Genomic DNA, 19,753 nt, shown 5'->3' with positions numbered 1-19,753 from the left:
GCCGGGTTCACTCGTGAGGGCCAGGAGCTCCGGCTGCAGCGATCGCCCCTTGGGCTCTTGGCCACTGAGATGACTTCTTCAACTAGCATTGGGCCGATAGGAAATGCTATACGTGGAGATTCCTGCTCTACAGGAACTTTGAATATTCCGAACATTTGTTGGCGAGTCCCTACAGATAAAAGATGGCAAAATTTATAAGGCATGATTTCATCAGCACTGGTAGTGCTGGTCTGACCCATAAGTCTGCCTGAACGGCTCCTGTTCTTTATCAGGCGTTCTTGCCAGGGATGGTCTTTATCTCTTAGTGTTTAATGACAGTGATTTGTTATTCCTTGGAGCCTTAAAACATCTTCTGATTTTGCAGAGTTTGGGAAAAGACAGTTGTCTCTAACTTGCTGTGGATGCTACCTTGGCGTGTATAAATTACCTAGGAAGCGATGATTTGAAGGGTGTGTATGTATGTACATATAAATGGAACATGACAGTTCAGCAGCACTTCTGAATTGGCCATAAACAACACGCAGCGCTTCATATTATGCCGAAAGGAAACCAAACTGACGTGCAGCTGGTAGAAGCTGCTCAGCTCCTGGCTCACGTATATATAGTGTATGACATTAATTAGTAGAGGCTTTTTGCCTACACCTGCTCAGTGGCTTCTGATCTTTTGAAAGAGCAGCCAGCACCGAACCTTACTCCTTCACGACATGGAGCAAATGGTGGAGTTAGCAGTGTTTTCCTTCCAGCATTTCATAGAGCACAGGTCTCCGTAAGCAGTTGCTTATTGCTGGAGAAAGGAAGCAAAGGTTTGGCTTGGCCCATGGGTAGACATTCCTGTGGGGACTCTGACATCTGTTTGCTTAGACCCCTCCTATGCCACTCCACCTAGGCGTATGGGGAACAAGTATGGTTTCAAATCAGGTCCTTTGTATGAACTTGGATAATGCTGGATTTATAGAGAAACCTGAGTTGCAGTTCCTCATGCCTTGCCTGCTCCTGGAAGTCTCCTCAAAAGAGCTCTCTAATTCAGAGAGCAATAATTAATCCAGCTTCTGTGTGCTTGTGAACCGAGGCCAGATTTGCAACTTGTGTAGGTGGGATCTTTCATGAAGGACAGTGATGCTTGTGTCTTTCCTTGCAAACTGGTTCCTTTGCTGTTAGCTAGGGCAGGATAGAAACTTGAAAGGTCTTTACTCACTAAACGGTGAGGGATTGATAAACATTTAATCTTTCTTTTAATGCTTGATACTTAGCCCAAATAGGTAGTGATCAGGGACTGATATCCTGTGGTTGGCCCAGTGGCTTTAGTAAATGCCCTCACCCAGTGGTAGCTATCCACACCACCAAAAAAACATCATCAGAGCCAGCAATAATAGTATGTAAGTGTACAGTCTCAACAGGGATGCCAAAAATTGAGCGTAGAGACAGAGCGGCTTGCAGAGGTAGACCGAGTTGTTCCCTCAAGCTGGCTGAAATGGTCATTAGTGCCACTTCTGAGAAGAAATGATATTTCAGCTTTGAGGTGGCACAGGGTGCACTGGCCCCGTGGGGAGCTGGAGCTACACCTGAGAGGTTTCACAGTCCTGTCAACTCCAGGCAGCGGTTAAATCACCTGAGAAGTTGTGGCATTTGCTGTTGGAGGAGTTTTGGTAATCCCATGGTTATAGTTTGGAAGAGGGCACGAGGAGGGGGCTCTGGGTGTTGGGTGATGCCACTGGCTTCCCACTCCGTGAGGCTTGTCCATGGATCAGGTGGTGGCATGAGGGATGTGTCAGGTGGATATGCATCTGTCTGTAAAGTAACTGCCAAGGGAATCCCCAGACGTGACATATTGTTGGATAGGAGAGGACATATGCAGTTAATTTGGGGACAGAGCCAGGTAGCAACACATTCCTCTATCAGCAGTGCTGCTCCCAGGCCTCGGCAGCCTTCTGGGACCTTCCATGTTAGGTACATGGCTCGTTGGAAATGGTGGGAGAGTGCTGCGTACCGGGTGAGGATGAAACACAGGGGAGAAATATATCAGTCCAAGCGTGTGATGAAAAGGCTGTGATTTTTTTTTTTTTTTTTTTTTTCTCCCCTAAAGCTGAAGAGTCAATCTTGCAAGTTTGGGATGCTGAGCCAAAGCCAAGGCAAGAGGCTGTGATTACAGTCTGGCCTAAAATACTGTAGGATGCTTTTGAGACCCATAATTTACAGGATAATTAGCATTTTCCAAAGCAACAGATGTTGCACGATTGGAAGGAAGGTTGTTGGGAATGGGCAGTGTTTTCAGCAAACGGGGTCCAGACTGCTGTTGAAGGCTTCCCAAGCTCGGATCCAGGCAAAATAAGCAACTAGAGCTGACTGTGCTGTGCTGACCAGGGCAAGTGAAGAAGAGGGCATGGCGGGTCTGTGTTTTCAGTTAAGCAGAGAGACAGCTGGAACTGCTTCATTTTTTATTCAGTGATGGCTGTATACACAAAATCTCTACCAGGGGCTATCGATCCAGAAAGGTTACTGATGCACTGAGAGGCATCATTTGAAGGAGCCCTCTGTAACTTCACAGTGGCAGCTGTCAAGATGACTCCTTAGGAGTCAGTAGCATTTCAAAACTGGTGTTGAAGACTCTCATAAATGTGCCTAATGAAAAATTGTGGAAAAGAATTAGATAACTTTTTTCTCCCTCTCCCCTTCCTCCCCCCCTTAATTGAGGATCCCTTCATTGTCCCCAGAACTCATGTCTGGTCTTGCATTTGCCATTCAGCTTTTATTTTTCTATCCCGCACTTGAATCACACATTTGCAAGGAGAGGAAACAAGCACATTCAAAAGGAGAAAATAAGAGTAGTTTTCATTTTTCTTCTGAAATGAATCAGATGCCTTATCCAAAGCCCATTGAATTCCATGTGAGTTTTCCCCCTGACTTCAATGGGCTTTGGTTCTGGCTTTTAGCTCCCATGAAAGGTCCTGAACTGTCTGTGCTAGGGTGACAAGGAGCCTTGGATAGACAATTACCAGAGCTCTTCTCAGCCCCTGGCACAGCCAGGTTGCTAAGGAGACTTGGCCTCGGGATGGGACCCAGCACTCGCCCTTTCCGGGGTTATTGTCTCCGCTCCCTGCCAAGGCACTCCGGTAGCGGCAGAGCCACTCTTTCAGCCACAATATGCTCGACTTGGGCCTCTGGCAGCAGTAAATCTTGCCCTATGGCTTCCCTCCGCTGGCGTGCTCGGCGAGCAGCCTCTCGTCCCGCGGTTTTTCCATCCCTGCACAGCCCACGCTAGGAGCGGGGTGGTGGGACCGCATCTTCTGCTCTGTTGGCTGTGAAAGTTGGGTTTCGGCCCCTATCGCCCACCTCTGTACCCCAGCGTCTTCATCTTGTACGTCTGCATCGTGACTTTCCTGTCTGTCTCTTCTCTGATGCCCTCCGTGTTGGCTGCAGCTGGTCAGCAAAAAAAAATAAAATAGAATTGGAGGAGATAAAGCCAAGGATGGGAGAGACATGAGGGCTTTTTGTAGGAAACACCTGTCCAGGGAGTTAAACTTCTTAAAGAGCCAATTCTCAGGACCTCCTTGTGAAGGGTGCAGGCTCCAGTAGTCATTTCCAAGCTAGTCCTTCCAGTCACTTCTCCCTCCATCGTCTGCGGCAGGATGGGCTCCCACCCATCTCGAGGTGTCCTGCAGGGCTGGGAGCTCCCTGGGCAGCTCCTTCCGTTGCGCCAGTTTTTCGGGGACTTGGAATTTTCCAGCTTTCCTGGATTCTTTGCAGTTTTCTCTCTTGGAGGAAGGTATTCTGAAGTTTTAACATTAACAGGCTAAATGGCAGTTTCTTCTAAGCCATTGGGCAGGTCTCTTTGTCAGTTGTCTTTTCAGATAGTGAGTCTGTTTGTCTACAGATAAGCAGAATTGCTCAAACAATTCTGAGCAGAAATGCTCAAGCCCTGGGCACTTCTATGGTGGTGTAATATTTAGATGCTTGTAGCATTGATTATGATATTCCTCATGTGAGCAATTATTTTCGCTCTGCCTTTTGTAGATAATTGACTTCTCAAATGGGGATGATGTTGGTTTTGTGTCTGCAAGTTGAAGAAAGCCAGCTGGTGTTTGTCTCTTAAGCTGGGATCCAGCATTAAGCATGCTTTCTCTTTAAAAAGTATTATAAAGTTAGACTTTGGGAAGAACTAGAATAAAAATGAAATGTAAGCTATGGAGATTTATATGTAATTATCAGTTTGGCTCAGTGCAGTGTACGGAAAATATTTTTCAATTTAAAAAATTTTTAAACACCCATTACATTTTCTTTTAAACATCTGAAACATTTCAGTTGAACCAGGAAGGTGTGTTTGAGAAAGCAGGGCATGTCTATGAAAAACCTTGTAGATCCTGTATGTAGTTCACTAAGTAACTAATATTTATGGTAATAAAATTAGTATCTACTACTTTTTATGGTCCTTATGATGTACTGTTTAGTATGCTTGAAGACAGGTAATCTACGGGGTGATTTCCTGTATTATAGCATATGCTGTTGACTTGTTTTTGAAATGTGTTAGCAATGAGAGTGGAACACTGAAATTTCAGTGGTCAGGTGGCAAAGATTTATTTCTTGAGGTTCTGATTCAATTCAATATTAATAAGCAAGGGGAATATTGAAATCAGTAGGGCTACAGAGCTATGAGATTGGTTGCCAACTTGTTTTGTATGAAAATACTGTTTGTCTGAGTTCAATAACTAGAGATTTATATGGTCACTATAGTGATGATCCTGATTATAATTATTAGGTTATGTAAGGCTACTGATAAAATTAGTGTCACCAACCTTTAAGTTTTTTTTTTTAAAAGGCAACTTTGACTCTTTTGCTAGTCTTCTGTAAAAAAGAGCACTCCGTTTCCATCTAATATTAGTGTAGCCAGTTGTTTGAGTGATGATACCTGGTTACAAGCGTATGGCTTTTATTTTAAATGCTAAATAGTGATGTGAGATTTACGAAGATGGTTTTGACAGTACGTATGCTTAAGCAGTGTCCTGAGATGTGCATTGTTTGCAAAGAAATAGGAAAGACAGGATAACATCCTGAAATGACTATTTCCAAAAAATGGTACTGTACAGAATTATACTTCGTCATTTGTAATTAGTGGAAATTTCTCCATATTTAGTTATTTTCCCCAATACCGAGTGTATTTCTTGCAGTCCTTGGTCTCCAGGTTTGTCAGGAAACCTTGCTGAATTTGCATCATGATGGCTGTATTTTTCTGTGCTGTTTGCCTGTGTGGGCATAGGAATACTCCCTTCTGCTGAAGCGGGGGAGTTGACGAACACTAATCATCGCTCCATATGTTGGAGGGCAACTAAAGTTTATTTTTAACATATTTACCCTTAGAGAAGACATTTCAGAAGTGGCTATACACATACACCTATACATATGCATGCACTTTATTTAGTTTTTTAAAAGGAATTTGGGACCAGGAATGTAAGAACTTCGCTTCTACTTCTTTGCTTTGCCTCCTCTTTTTTTTGGTAGAGGAAATGTTTGACCGTCATCAATAAAAGATTAAATCATTGATGGCTATCGGGATAAACTAAACACATTTCATGTGTTGATGCTGGCATAGTAGGAACTTTTCCAAGATGTTTCAGGTCTCATTCTCTGGTTTGTTTAAGGGCAGAGAATAAGGTCACAAAGGAAATCAAACCCTGATGTGGAGAAATGAAACATGAGGCCTACTGACTTCTAAAAAACATTTTAAATAACATTCTCTAAGGTTTCATTTTATACTGAAGGCAGCTGTAATAAGTTTTGGAAGATGGTGTAAGGTTTCTATTAAAGAGAGATTTTTGCTTGCTGTTTTTGTACCCAAATGAAGGAGCGAGGGAGATGGAATTAGAGCTTATTTAGTATAAGGTGAGAAACTAAAAGTTCACTCCAGAACTGTAAAATAGTAATTTATATTTTCTACTGTAATTTACAAATTAAAAAATATTAAACCATTCCTAGATCTTTGAAAATGACACACGTAGCCATGGAATAATTTAATAACTGCAACACAAACGCACTTTTGCCACAAGTAAAATAAGACTGCTGCTTTGTAGTATGCTGCCAGCATAGCCTCAGTGAATAAATTCCCAGTAGATGTTTGCTGCATGCCAAATATATTGGACTGTATAAAAGATCCCATTGTTCCATGGGCATCATTATTTGCTATTATACTTGCAATGTTTGCTTGTGAAACAGTTTATTGGAAACTAGTATGTTTAAGAAGGAACACTTGATTTGAAATTCAGTTGGTTTGGCTCGTAAGGGCAAAGCTTTCACAGTGTACAGCCTCTAAAAATAAATATTTAGGTCTGCTGTTTTTTACTTATCTTTGAAAGAATTCCTGGAGAAGGGGAGAACAGACATCTCAACTCAGGCTGGGGATGGGCAATGGGCATTTCACTTCTAATTCATAAGTTGAAAGTATATGTAGGTCAGTATTAACTTTAATTTCTTATAAAAAGAAATGGACGGAATTAAGTTTGCGTGAAGAAGGTGGTGAGTTCCCAGCTCGGCTGATGAAACTGCAGCTCTCTGAAGGTTTTCTGGGGAGGGTGGCATTGTCCATCCCTCTCACTGGATAATAAAGCTATTTGGTAACCAGGGCTGTCATTTTGAGGGCTTCTCATTCAAACATGACATAAGAGAAAGTTTTTATGCTTTGCCCACTTGCCTTGTCCAGCAAAAAATGCTGTTGGTGGCCCTGGGGGCTGGGGAGCTGGCTCACGCACTGCCCACCACCCAGAAGGTTTTAGCAGCTTTTAGATCGGGCTTAGTGAGGGTGATGGAAAGCTGCCTCGCCGTCCTAGCTGAGGGCATCGAGGCTTTCCCCAAAGACTATGTATTGCAAAAATTGGGCTGGGACCGCTGGCTGCAGTGGCTCTCTGGGCACCCAGATGATACAGGGTACACTTGGTATATTCAGTGACGCAAACTTAAGCAAGTCTATAGATTAAAAACTCTATTGGCTCACATTAAATACACTGCAGTTTTCCAGAGCACTCTTTATTTCCCTGCGTCCTGCTCAGAATAAGAATGAACTGGTATTTCTGCTGCTGGATGAGGGTAACAGAGAGCAGCTATCGTGGCAGTACTGGTCAGAGCGTTTTGAAAAGTCGAGCTGTCTGGTATGTGCATCCCGCGTGAGGAGTTTCAGTGGTGAGACTTCTGCTGCTAGTTTTGAGAAATTCCCTTTGGTTTATTTTAATACATTAATCAGTTTTTAAAAGTAATCAATAATCTTTCTTCTTAATTTGTGGAGGTTAAGTCTAATTAGAATGTTGTAAAACCCAGACGTACTTATTACAATAGCTCAAAAAAGAAAAAGGAGGATATTGTACTTAATTCTTGCTGAGTTGAACTATGAAAAACGCTTAAAAGTTTTTAAGCACGGTTTGTCTCCTCCCCCAAATAGTTATTCTATATATTACAAGTGTAGTGCTCAAGTCATCTCCTTTGAACTGTAGTTTTTGTTATACGTTTTGGCTGCAGTGTTATTTCAGAGGAGTCAGCCAACAGGCTTACAGGGCTTTTTGGCTCGAGTTCACTTACAGTTTTCTTGGCAGCTCTGCTTATTTATGCATCTTTATTTCTCTCTCTCTCTCTTGCTCCTTGCTCCCCCTCCCCACCCGACCAGAGCGATCACCGCACCGGCCCATCCTCCAAGCTGGCCTTCCAGCAAATGCCTCTGCCGTCGTTGGAGGTGACGTCGAGTTTGTCTGCAAAGTCTACAGCGATGCTCAGCCTCATATTCAGTGGATAAAACATGTAGAGAAGAATGGCAGTAAATACGGACCAGATGGACTGCCGTATCTTCAGGTTTTAAAGGTGAGGCTTTACAGATGCCGGCGATGGTGATGGCTTCTTTAAAGCATTGAATTTATTTGATGTAAATCCAGGAATTTTGAGATCTGAACTTCTGAAACTGGAAGTGTTGATATTACAAATGAAATAATGAGTTAGATAAACATTTGATTGTCTAAATGCTAATTGTGCAGCTTATAGACACTGTTTTGCTCTTTTTTACTTCCGTCAACTCCTTTATCTCTGAATGTTTCAGGCGTGACTTATTCAGAAAAAAATGAAAACCCTCTTAAAGAACATTATTGACATTTATGTATGGGTAGAACGCATCCAAAACATAGCTGGGACAATCTACTCCATTTCTTTCATGTTTCTTCAGCCTCTTTATTTCAAAGTAATGTGACACCTGCTGCCAAAACCTTGTTGGCAGGATTGGGTTTTCTGGATGCTGAGCCTGCAGAGATGTCTGTTTTTCGCCGGCGGATTGGTGCTGTCATTCCTGCCGGCAGGTGTTTTGAGCAAGCCTGACCAAGGAAACTCCAAAGTTTTCCGAGCTGGGTGGCATTGCCAAAACTCAGCGCGCTGGCAGGCAGGACAGCCAGCTCTATACCATCTTGTTCCACACGGCCGGTGTACCAGCCCCGGTGCTTTTTCCCCCCACGCTGCTGTTTTCTAACTCCTTGTCTGATGCTTTGGATTTAAAAAAAAAACCAAAACAACCAACCAAAACCCAACAGAAAACCCAAACAAGCCCCAAACCCTCAATGTTTTGACGCTGATACCTGTATGAAGTGGAAGGCATATTCTTATGACGCGTTGGTGGTGGGACCATAGACAGATCGGTGTCCGTTTTGGGCAGCAGTGACATTGTTCTCCTGTGTTATTGGTCTATTCTAGCATTCGGGGATAAATAGTTCCAATGCTGAAGTGCTGACACTGTACAATGTGACAGAGGCGGACGCTGGAGAATATATTTGTAAGGTCTCCAATTATATAGGGGAGGCCAACCAGTCTGCCTGGCTCTCTGTTCTGCCAAGTATTCAAGGTAACAATGTTTTTTAAAGCAAGCTGGATGTAGAAGCTGGAAAAAATGGTGCTTTGGGAGACTGCAGGCAGCTTGTAGGATAACTCTTTGGCCTTGTGGTATATGTGTAATCCTCCTTTGGTGATGCAACTGGTATTACACCAGCAGCCATGGAAAAATTCCCACAATATTCTGTGTGTATCATAAGCACTGGTTTCTGATGCTGATCTTTATTCTCTCTTGTGTTTGGTGTCTTTGTGTCTGTGTGTTTACGTCCAGTTTTGTTGTTAATTCTGCATACTTTGCAGTTCACATATAGGGTACTTGTTGAATAATATAATTATGACCTAATTAGTGTATATTTATATATACATATGTATGTATGTATATATTTTATATATATGAAGTGTTCACATAAGTACCCACTGAAGCATAAGTCAGGTCAGTTTAGTCACTTAAAACTTCCCACGTCACCTGTGACTGTGCAGGGTGGAAGGGTTTTCCGGTTGTTATTCACCCATTATTAACTGGGTAATAACCCATCAATAACAATAAAGACTGACAACAATGTGACTACAACTCACAACTAAATTCACTTTAAAATGGTCTGGTAAAAATCCGTTTATTCGCTCATCATGTATTTCAGTGTAACATTTTTGAAGGGAACAGAGACAAAAAGCAGCAAACAGTAATTTCTCTAAATCTCCATCATAGAGACCTTGACGCTGATGCCCTGCTGCACCCATCTGGGGACAGCTGGAAAGTTCCAGGTCTAAGTTTTACTCTATTTGTACGAGTTTGGATAATCACTGATACACTGATTGGTTTGGTGCATAATGACTTGTCAAGCCAGAGATTTAGCAAGTCTGGAAGGAGACCAGAAAAAACCCCAAAACTTCCAGACTTTTTTTCTCAGTCTCTAAGATTTAGAAAAATATATTTTATTTCTGTCTCCTGGTTCTTGAACCTTTGGGGTCCAGTTTTTCTCCACATCTCCGAGAGCTACAACTGATCTTTTTTGAACAAGAGCTGAGATACCTTCCACTGTGCTTCTAATATTACCAAACTTCAGATTAAAACGAGATTTGGCAACACTGCACAACATACAATATTGAAGTGTAGTGCAGTGGATGATGCAAGGACCATAGACTGCCTAAGACAGCTACTAAGTTCTGTCTTTTGGAGCAGAATTTGCCTTTTTTTTTATTATTATTATTTTCTAATCCTTTCAGAGTACATTTTTATAGTAATTTCATTCCTCTGAAACAGGTAACTACAAGTGAAGGATCCCCCATTCTGTCCTACTTTGTTTTCTCATTGTTTTTCTTTCAACTTTCTTTTATTAAAAAAGAAGAAGAAAAAAAAAGCTTTGTGGGATAATTTTTCCATGTTATTTGATTGCATGCATGTCTAGGTGGTGAGTTTAGGTCTGGTGAAGGGTGTTGATTACTTTCTGAGGTGAGCTGGGACCTGTTGGTAAACGCCTTTTGGATGAGGGATTGTGGATGGGGAAGGAGCTTTGCATCTCTACACCTCTGCCTTTACAAAGTGCAAAGCCCTGTGGCTCCATCTCCCTATCCACAAGAATTCTCTCGATGTCTAGCTTTTTCTCTTGCTTCCCTCTTTTGTTTTTTTTTAGGCTGCCGGTGTTAACACCACGGACAAAGAAATTGAGGTTCTCTATATACGGAATGTAACTTTTGAGGATGCTGGGGAGTATACATGCTTGGCGGGTAATTCTATTGGGATATCCTTTCACACTGCATGGTTGACAGTTCTGCCAGGTATACACTGCTCTCTTTCCGTGGTTTTTCCTCTTTTTTTTTCCCCTTGTTGATTGCTGCAGAATTAGCACCGCTTCTGTCTCAGAAAAGGAGTTTTACAATGATTTATTTTCTTTTTTAAAAGCAGTTGTCTCAAGCCAATGAATAGTTTTGTCACACCTTTGCAACTCCAAAAACCTAACAACATAAAAGGAGGGGGGAAATGGCTTTTGAACTTAATTGAAATATTTTTACATCTGTTAAATATCCATCAGAAATGCTAAGGAACTGTATTTCCTTAGCATGTCAGTGAGATAACTGAAAATCAGCACATTAATCATTGTAAACTTTTTCAAGGGGAGGAAATTCAAAGTTTCTTATGAAGCTTTGGGACTAATTTGGCCACAGTCATGTCCTGGTTTGTTAAAATACCTGAGCTATTCAGTGTGCTTAAATTCACTCTTACCTATCATCCAAATCTCTTACGGGAATTCTAATTTTAATGCCAATGGATTGTGTACAGAAGCAGTGCCTTCCATATCTTGGGAATCGGCTCCATGCATCTTTAAACATTGCATGCTCTAAGAAAACAAGTAGTCATTTGCTTTTACTGCAAAGCATGTCTTGCTGTTCTGGGGTTGATGATGTTTCTGTCCTTAAAAGAAACAAACATCAATGTGCTTTATTGCCTGAAAATTGTTATCAGCTGTTAGAAGATGTAACCGTAGTTGGTTTTGACACTAGTCAAATTTTCTCATTTATAACTGTTGGCAGCTGCCTTAGGAGTTCCTTTGAAAGAAAAAAACATGAACCACCTGAGGTTTGCTGGGTCATCTTGTGCTTAGCATTTATTGATTGTTAATCCTAAGTAAAAGGTACAAAACCTGCATGTGCATATTGCTGAGGTTCAGATGACTGGAGTGGAATGTTCCCACGTTTTGCAGATAATTTCTTATCCTTTGTTAAAATATATTGAACAAGGCAACTTTATTTAATCTCACTCTTATGTGAACACTGAGCCTGCGTGGTCTGTCACCAAGCAGGCAAAGCAGTACTTGTGTAGAGCTTGCTTCTGCTAGCAGTGTTTGCATTTTGCAAGTGCTTGAACAGCGGGTTTTTTTTTTTAACCGATTTTCTGGAATGAAATATTTTTATAAGCCTAGAATGAGGCACAAGAAAATTTCAGCTTGAACGTGCATTGCTTGCGGAGTGACCACTGATTGCTGTGGAATGCTGTTTATCCGGGGGTTGTATCCCAGATAAGGGATTAGGGACAGTGCTTGCACATATAACTGTCTTGAAGATAATTTCAAAATGGTTTCAATCAGAGTAACAGCTATGTAGAACCACTCCCACTAAAATCTAATCTCATAGACTAGTAACCAGTGATGAGGTTACTTGAAATATGCAGTCCTCACAACAGAGGACTCATTAATTAAAGTATTGCTAGCAATTTAGCTTTCGCTTGCGTAATGCTTTTTAATTTGACACTGGGCTCTTCAGAGGACCTCAGGGGAGTTAGGCACCTGGCATGAACCGCAACAAGTTAAGCAGCTGGGCGTCCAGGTCCTTGAAACTCTCCTGAAACCCCTAACCTGAGTTTAGAAACAGATGAGGGACAGATTCATCCTGCCTTCCCTCTGCATTTTGAGATCCCAGCGAAAATTTTGGATAAACAGGCAATGCAGACTCAAGCCCAAATGTCTGTTCGTGAATTTAGACACTTTTCTGTTAGGCTAACTAATTCAGTATTTTATCTTTAATTGTGTCTTTATGTGGTTAAAAAGAACTACATGCTTTTGAAGTTCGACTTGAGCAACAAAATGATCCTGAGCCTAGTTTGAACACTTCAGTTTTTTCTTTTCCACCCAAATTATGCCTGATCATCCCATATTTCAATGTATATGTATCTACTTATCTAGGCAGACACATGTATATGTCTGTGTATGTATACATACATGCACAAGCTCACACTCAGTGGCAAACTGAGAAGTTAAAAGCAGTGATCTAGAAAGAGGAATTACTCTCAGATTGCAAGATGGCCTAAACATTCACAGTATTCTGTATGTCACACAGTCACTGCAAGAATTGCTGATATTTTCCCATTTCAAGTTGTTCCAAGCACTGTACTGAACTATGCTTGTACTGTGTGCTAACTCTGTGGCATGATTGTTCCCTCCTAAAAACTTCCAATCCAGCTCCTGAAAAAGAAAAAGAATATCCGACATCTCCAGACTACCTGGAAATAGCAATTTACTGCATAGGGGTCTTCTTAATTGCCTGCATGGTGCTGACAGTCATCCTGTGTCGCATGAAGAACACCACCAAGAAGCCCGATTTCAGCAGCCAGCCCGCTGTCCATAAGCTGACAAAGCGAATCCCTCTGCGCAGACAGGTAACAGAAAGTAGATAAAGAGTTTAAAAAACTTTTACCAAACAACTAAGCCAGCACGTCCTTCTGATGAAAGCTTTGGAAAGGGGAACAAGTCAGCGTTATACCAAATTGTAGTAGGGGTGGGATTTAATCTAGCACCTGGGAGACTGGCATGGGAAGAATGTACATCTTAACATAGCAATGTGTATCTCAAGGCGAAAAAATCAGGGCAGGGATGTTAGAGGAGAAATGTAAAAAATTGAATATGTTCTGTAATAGCAGTCTATAGATGGAAAAAAATGTATTTAAAGTATTTTGGGGCCTGATCCTACAGCTCATTGAAGTCAATGGAAAAATTTTTACTGACTTAATGGACTTTGGAACAGAATCCTATTTAATTGTGTATTTATAATGTTTCTAAGGTGACTATTATTATAGTAACTAGGTACCAGATACAGAGAGGTATTTTTCAGGAAGAATTTTGAGGACTGAGGAGAAGGAATTTCATAGCCAAGCAACCACCCCAAAATAGAAAAAAAACCCGTAATAAAGTAAAAATAGGGGAGATACTATATCAGATCTCAGTTTGATTAAGATGCTGATGCTTTTGAGTGAGGAACAAAAGCAAATGTCAGATTTAAAACGCATACAACAGCATGAAATATATTTTATAATTGCTTGTGGCTGGCAGTGAGCGTTTCTGGAGAGGGCAATAACACCAACAACAAACCAGTTAAACAAGTAGGACTTTGGCTTTGTCACAGGCCATCACTTGCCAAAACAGCCTCCGTTCCCACATACTGTCCTCACCTGAAAGACTTGTTTCTTTTGAAGCTGGAGTTTAATACGTTTTGATTTTCTTGCAGTAGGTCTTCAGGACAGACCTCTGAACCCCCCGAATCCACCCCCAGGTTTCAGCCCCGCGAGGCAGAGGGGTGTTGGCATCTGAGGCTGTGGTTTACCACATTATTCAAAATAGGAACCTTCTGTGGGGGTTGGATCCAGGCTCTGGTCAGGGGGTTTGGATCTGAGGGTTTAGTTTGGGTTCATCTGCATCATGAATAGATTGTGCAGAATTTCTGCAGATTGTTTTTACAGCCTGTCCAGAATATTATCACTGTCAGAGTAATACATGTACCTTAAAAATAGTTCTTCAGTGTGGTTAAGTATTTGAAATTTAGATGCATGATTGGACAGAGCTAGGGTGGAGCTTGGTCTTGGGACTTCGAACAATATTACTTTTTTTCTGAACCCTTGTTTCAAGGTTTCTGCATCTCCTTGGTTAAAAATACTACAGAGTAGTAATGCTTTAGCCATCTTCCTCTAAAGTGCAGTATTTTACAAAGTCTTGAGGTGGGGGGCATGAACTTTGTCCTATCTGAAAAATATTTGGTTTGTTTTATGAGCAAAAATGTTAATTCTTATTTTTTCTGGCTTGCTTTGCCAGTTCTTGTTTTTTTGTAATGTTATGATTTTAGTCATTTGCTTGGAAATCACTGGGAAGAAGAGGGACTTTTGACTCTGAGAGTATCAGAAAGAGTGATGGGAAGCCCTCGGCTCATTTCACACATCTCTATGGCTAAAAATCTGTGTAGCTTTCTGGATAAAGAAGGCTTTTCAAATGTTGTATGCTTAACCAGAGAGAGATACATATCAGCTGCTTAGATAAGACATTTATTAGATTTTTGCCTGAATATAAAAGCATCGTAACGACTCAGAAATAAGTCAATGGCATAAAAAATACCAAGAGTTTGGTGTGAGCTCAGCTGTGTCAGTTGGAAATGGTTCCTTGGGGGGAGAGTGTTATTTCATTGCGTGTGACAGCAGTGCCAACCACTGCCCTCAGTTTAGTTATTTATCATTAAATGATGCAATATGGACCTTCTCCAAAGCTATTGTTTTCACAGAGGAAAAAAATCCCTGCCTTACAGCATGCTTGTCAGATAGGGTTTTATCGGTTTATTTTGGTTTTCTATGTTTTCTTAGCAAAAATTGCATTTTGCTTTTAAAAGTGGGAAGGTTTGAAAGTGCAAATCCTATTTCAACCCCTAAGCAAAAATTCCACTACTCTCAATTCTCCCGAGTACTTTTTTTATTAACAGGAGTTTCTCATTGAAGGGCTCTCTGCTTTTGTATCTTCACAGAGGGAAATGTAACTACTATAAGCGTTAAAAGAAATCTGTGTCTCTGTTTTGATGATTTCACTGGTCATTTCACTAATTGCTTGTATTAGCTTGCAGAGGCAGGATGAGATGAGCAGTCCCTGAAGACTTGCTCATCAACAGTGAATATTCCTTTATTTTTCTGTTAGCATCTCCTTGGTCTCTAAGGCTGCAGCAGTTCTTTATTTTCTGCATCTTTTAAAGCTGGTTTTGGATTTTGGAATTGTTGTCACAAATCAAGAATTAAAAAATAATCCAGGAGGTGTTTTATTTAATGGGTGTGTGTTTCTGGATTATTCAACTCTGTTTTGTTTTATCGCCAGGCTTCCTTTTTTGTTTCAGTTTATTTGTATTTTAGAGGATTGTATTTAAAGCCTGCTGGGTTTTTGCCAGTAAACCTTTATTTATTGATTGATCACAGAAGATTCTCCCTTGCCTTTGTGCTGTGTGTGGGAGGAACGGAGAAAGTGGCTGAGTTGTTGAGAGGATGAGTGAGAGCGAGCAGGGGAGATGCTCGTGGCAGGTAGACTGTGTGAGCTGGGCAGAGATCTGGGGCTGGGTGATGGGATTTGTTGGAATTCCAGAGAAATGAGGCCATAGATTGGGGAATTCTTGATATTGTTTTCAAAGCTCTCTGCTGCTGGGTCAAGCTCCCGAAGGATCTGGATATGAAATTAAGCCTGGTTCCCGAAGAGGCATTTGCATGACTGTGATGCCATCTTGTCTGAGCGGGTTAAGAGTCTTGCTGAGTTAACATATGGTTTGGTTTGCAGGCCTGGATTTTCGTACACTATTTAGTCTGAGCTACTACAGGATTTTATCATTCCCCACATGCAGGCATTTTTTTCCTGCCAAAATGTGGTTCTTTTCACATTCATAGGAAGGGTCATGATGAAGTCAGGAATTATCAGTTCCCTCCCCCTACAATCCTCAGCCTCACTAGGATCTGGTACTTGGTTTTCGAAATAGAAACTGCTTACGGGGAAATCCAGCAAGTGGTTCCTCTTCTTTATATAAAAGCAGAGAGGTGCAGTGCTCTGTTGGTATTACCCGTGTTCTGTATATAAGTACCAGCTTGCGAGGGAGGGGGAAGAAGTATTTATAGGATTGAACATCACAAGCCGATTTGCAGTATAGGCTTTAGGTGACAGGTTCACTGAACCAAAAGGTAGAGTAGCCTTCGATAGGATATACATCTGCTTTGTAGTACTTACTTTTCACAAATAAATTGTAATTGAAACAGACAAAAAGACAGTCCCATCTCTTGTGACTTGCCCAGTCAAAGTCAAGTACACGTATTTGTCATCACTGGAGCATTTCGTTAGTGCTATCACAGTTAATCTGTCAAATTTGGATCCCTTCAGCTTGGGTGTATGTACGTGTCTTAAATAGGGAGGGAAGATTTCTTATGCTTAGTATTTTATACATTCCCATTAATTTGTATCTACTGTTGTTGTTGAGTCTAATCCTTCATAAAGATGTAATGAGTGTATTTGTGATGAACAAAAACTGATTGGTTTTAAGTAAGACTTAAGCTCACCCAGCAAAATAGCTGATTTGAAATGATGATGGCAGCTGAAACCTGAAAAAAAGAAATCCGCAACAAGTAAAGTAACATAGTATTTCACATAGTATTGAGCTGTAAAAATATCATTCATTTTGAGGAATGGGCTCTGACATACAAAGATTAATACACAACTGTCAGTAGGATATTTTGCAAGGAATTTACCTTAATACCTATTTTAGTTTTTTGCTTTATGCTTGGATTTCTCTATATGGAAACCATTGGCTTGCCTAGTAGTACTCGTTTGCTATTTTGTTGTTGTGTGTTTCAAAAGGAGTGCTTTTCATGAAGTGGTGGTGCTGCGTGTGTTTTAAATATCAGTACTTAATGTTAGTAATCCTCAGTTTCATGTAGTGCATTTAACCTTTTATTTTCCGAGATCCAGTCACTTGGATGGACTGTTTCTATCAACAGCTAATAGCATTACTTACTAATTATATTTATATACATATATGCATATGACTTCAAATTAACTTTTATAGCAGAGCCTTCAAAAAGACTGACAATTATAGGAAATCACTGCATGGCTGCTAAAATCTCACAGCATGAGTGCCAGAACTGACAGATCTAGGCTTTGGGACATGGTATAAATCATCAGTGGAGGAAAACACCCTTCATAATCAATTACAGACAATTACACACTGCTCTGCAGCTGATTTTGCCACATGGCATTTAAAGATTCCAGCAAAGATTTGTTTGTTTTAAATGCTCCACTGCTTAGAAATGCTTGTAAACCATTATCTTGGAGCTGATTAAATACAGTGTCTTGGCCGAAGGAAAAATATGTTGTTAAAATGGGGATATAATCATGCATTGGTGCATGAGGTTTGGACAGAGTGGGCTCTTCTCCTTCTGAAGTGCAGATATGGAGCTAAAAATCTGTCTGAGGCTGGTACTTTTCTTGGTTCTGGCCTCCTAAAAGCAGAAAGGAAACACAGAAAGAATATTTTACGGTGGAAGTCTGCCTTCCTGTTGAGGTTAACGTATACCACAATAGTCCTTTCAGTGTTCTGCTCAAGTTAAGCTGACTTTTGCCTTCCTTGCTTTAATTAAGCACTCAAAATACCTCCTTAGTGTAGTGTCCTCACTTAAAACAGGTGTCATCAACACACTGAGTAGACCTTGAAGATGTCTAATTCTCCTACATGAGGTGCCCTTCCTTGCTTCTCTGCCCTGGCTCTGCTTTTTTCCTTTATTTCCGAGAAGCACATATTGGTGAGCTGGGTGATTGCCCAAGAAATTAATGCATTTTGACTACACGTCCAGCTGCTGCTTCTTGGCACTTGGTAGACCCAAAAGTGACCCTGGAGCCTGTATATTGCCCATGTACAATTACAAGCTCGCTGCAAAAACTCAGTATGGCCTCTGTTATGCCTGTGTCCTATGTACCTTGAATCTTTGCGTAACTGAAAGCAAAAGGAGCATCCACGGACTTGAAAGCAACTCCACAGGCTGAAATGTGGCGTTCGTGGCAGGAACCTCAGCGGTTCTTGAGCCTGCGTGGTAAGGGGTTGGAGAGCAGTGCTGCAAGTAGCAAGCTGGAAAAAAAGCTTTCTATATGCTGTTACTTAAATGTATAGATGTAGATTGAAGCTGACCATGTCTACTGACCTTGGAGTTGGTAAGGTTTTCCTCATTGTTTTATAGTGCACTCTAAGGCAATGAAGAAAGATGCTTAAGGGATGAGTTCAAAGGTTAATTCTTTACTATTGCAGAAAAGGTGAAAGGCCATTTTGAAACAGAAAAACTCCTCCAACCACAGGCCAGCCTGGGTTGGCTTCATCTTTTCTGGAACAGATTTTTATAGCCCTTGAGCTCCCGTAACTCCTTGTACTGCTCCAATTAATCAATCAGAAGAATATTCCCTGGGAGTACAGTCCATTTTTCTTCTCCCAGACACTGAATAGTTCCTCTGGATTTCTCATCATTCCTATCCACGTTAATGCGCTTTGGTTACCTACAGCATCTCTGGCCAATCATCCAGTTATTGTGTGAACTAAACATGTGCAATAGTGTTAAAAGGGAAACTGGCAGAGTCTTTCATCTGTTTTTTCTATACATTATTGCTATTTAACTTCTGTGTTTGAAATGCAATAAACTGAAATACTCTGGTGATGCAAGTGTATGTTTATAGGTTTTAACCATGCTAAGACTGCTGAACTGTGAGTGTAAGAGCTAGTGAAAAGATGAAACTCTGGCAGCAGTCTGAACAGTGTCTAATACAAATACTGTATTCATGAAAAAAAAGACCCCAGAACATTTTGGGCCGTTTCTGATAGATAAGGGATGTCATCTAAATTTTACAGCTTCACTTCCATGCCTTCCTGATGTCCCATGAAAACAATGGGTATAATGACAAAGGAAGGTGAGAAAGTAAAGGCAATGTTAATAAATAAACTGATAAATAAATCAGGACTTCAATAAAGATCTTGGTAGAATGGCTGGTGGGTGAATTTTGGAAACATGAAGGAAGTGATTGTAGAGTATTAGTAGTAAGTTTGCAGTAAGAGAGATTTAAAAATGGAAACCAGAAATAAGAGAAATTAAATCTAAGGGAAGTCGTGGGGGACAGAGGAGTTGGCACATTGTTTGTGGAGATTTGCGCATTTCTTAGTGTTGAGCTAGTTCATTTCATGAAGCATCATTTTTAAACTGTAGTGAAATAATGAAAATGAGCAAAACATAAGTGAAAGTCTAATTCCAGCCCAGGTTCTCACGCTGACCTGCCATGCAGCTCTGAGTGAGCAATTCAGCTCCAGCAGGTATGTTCCCCTCTAGGCTGGACATAGCAGCATCTCTCTCGAAGGACTCTGTTCAGTATTCACTTACTGATTTATTTAGAGCTACGTAGTCTGCCTTAATAGTAGTTTTCTCTTTGTATCCCAAGTGGTCACCATATTTATTAGCCTAGAGGAATGTGTCAGATACTTATATTTGCTGAAAGTAAATATTAACATTAACGATGGTTGGATGGACAAGGGGGAAAGCAGTCCACCTCTCCTATTTGAATGGTAGCCTTATTTGTGCAGTTATACTCTCTTGTTCCATAGATACCAC

The 19,753-nt window shown here is 40.9% G+C and overlaps 1 protein-coding gene across 12 annotated transcripts in view; it reads left to right on the top strand.

Annotated features, from left to right (window-relative positions):
* FGFR2 (fibroblast growth factor receptor 2) overlaps positions 1-19,753 on the top strand; it is an 87,039-nt gene that overhangs the window by 46,584 nt on the left and 20,702 nt on the right. For 5 of the 12 annotated variants that reach the window (XM_075026532.1, XM_075026531.1, XM_075026533.1 and 2 more), the window contains 3 exons: positions 7,643-7,833; positions 8,707-8,854; positions 12,795-12,998. In XM_075026532.1, coding sequence (XP_074882633.1) covers positions 7,643-7,833; positions 8,707-8,854; positions 12,795-12,998 — 543 coding nt within the window. Of the gene's footprint in view, positions 1-7,642; positions 7,834-8,706; positions 8,855-10,472; positions 10,618-12,794; positions 12,999-19,753 lie in introns of all 12 variants that reach the window. The other 7 variants (XM_075026536.1, XM_075026529.1, XM_075026535.1 and 4 more) reach the window with 4 other exon arrangements.

This window comes from Buteo buteo, chromosome 4 (genome assembly GCF_964188355.1).
Source record: "Buteo buteo chromosome 4, bButBut1.hap1.1, whole genome shotgun sequence".
Classification (NCBI taxonomy): domain Eukaryota; kingdom Metazoa; phylum Chordata; class Aves; order Accipitriformes; family Accipitridae; genus Buteo; species Buteo buteo.
Note: the sequence above shows the minus strand (reverse complement) of the source record. Positions and strands in the feature narration are given on the sequence as shown.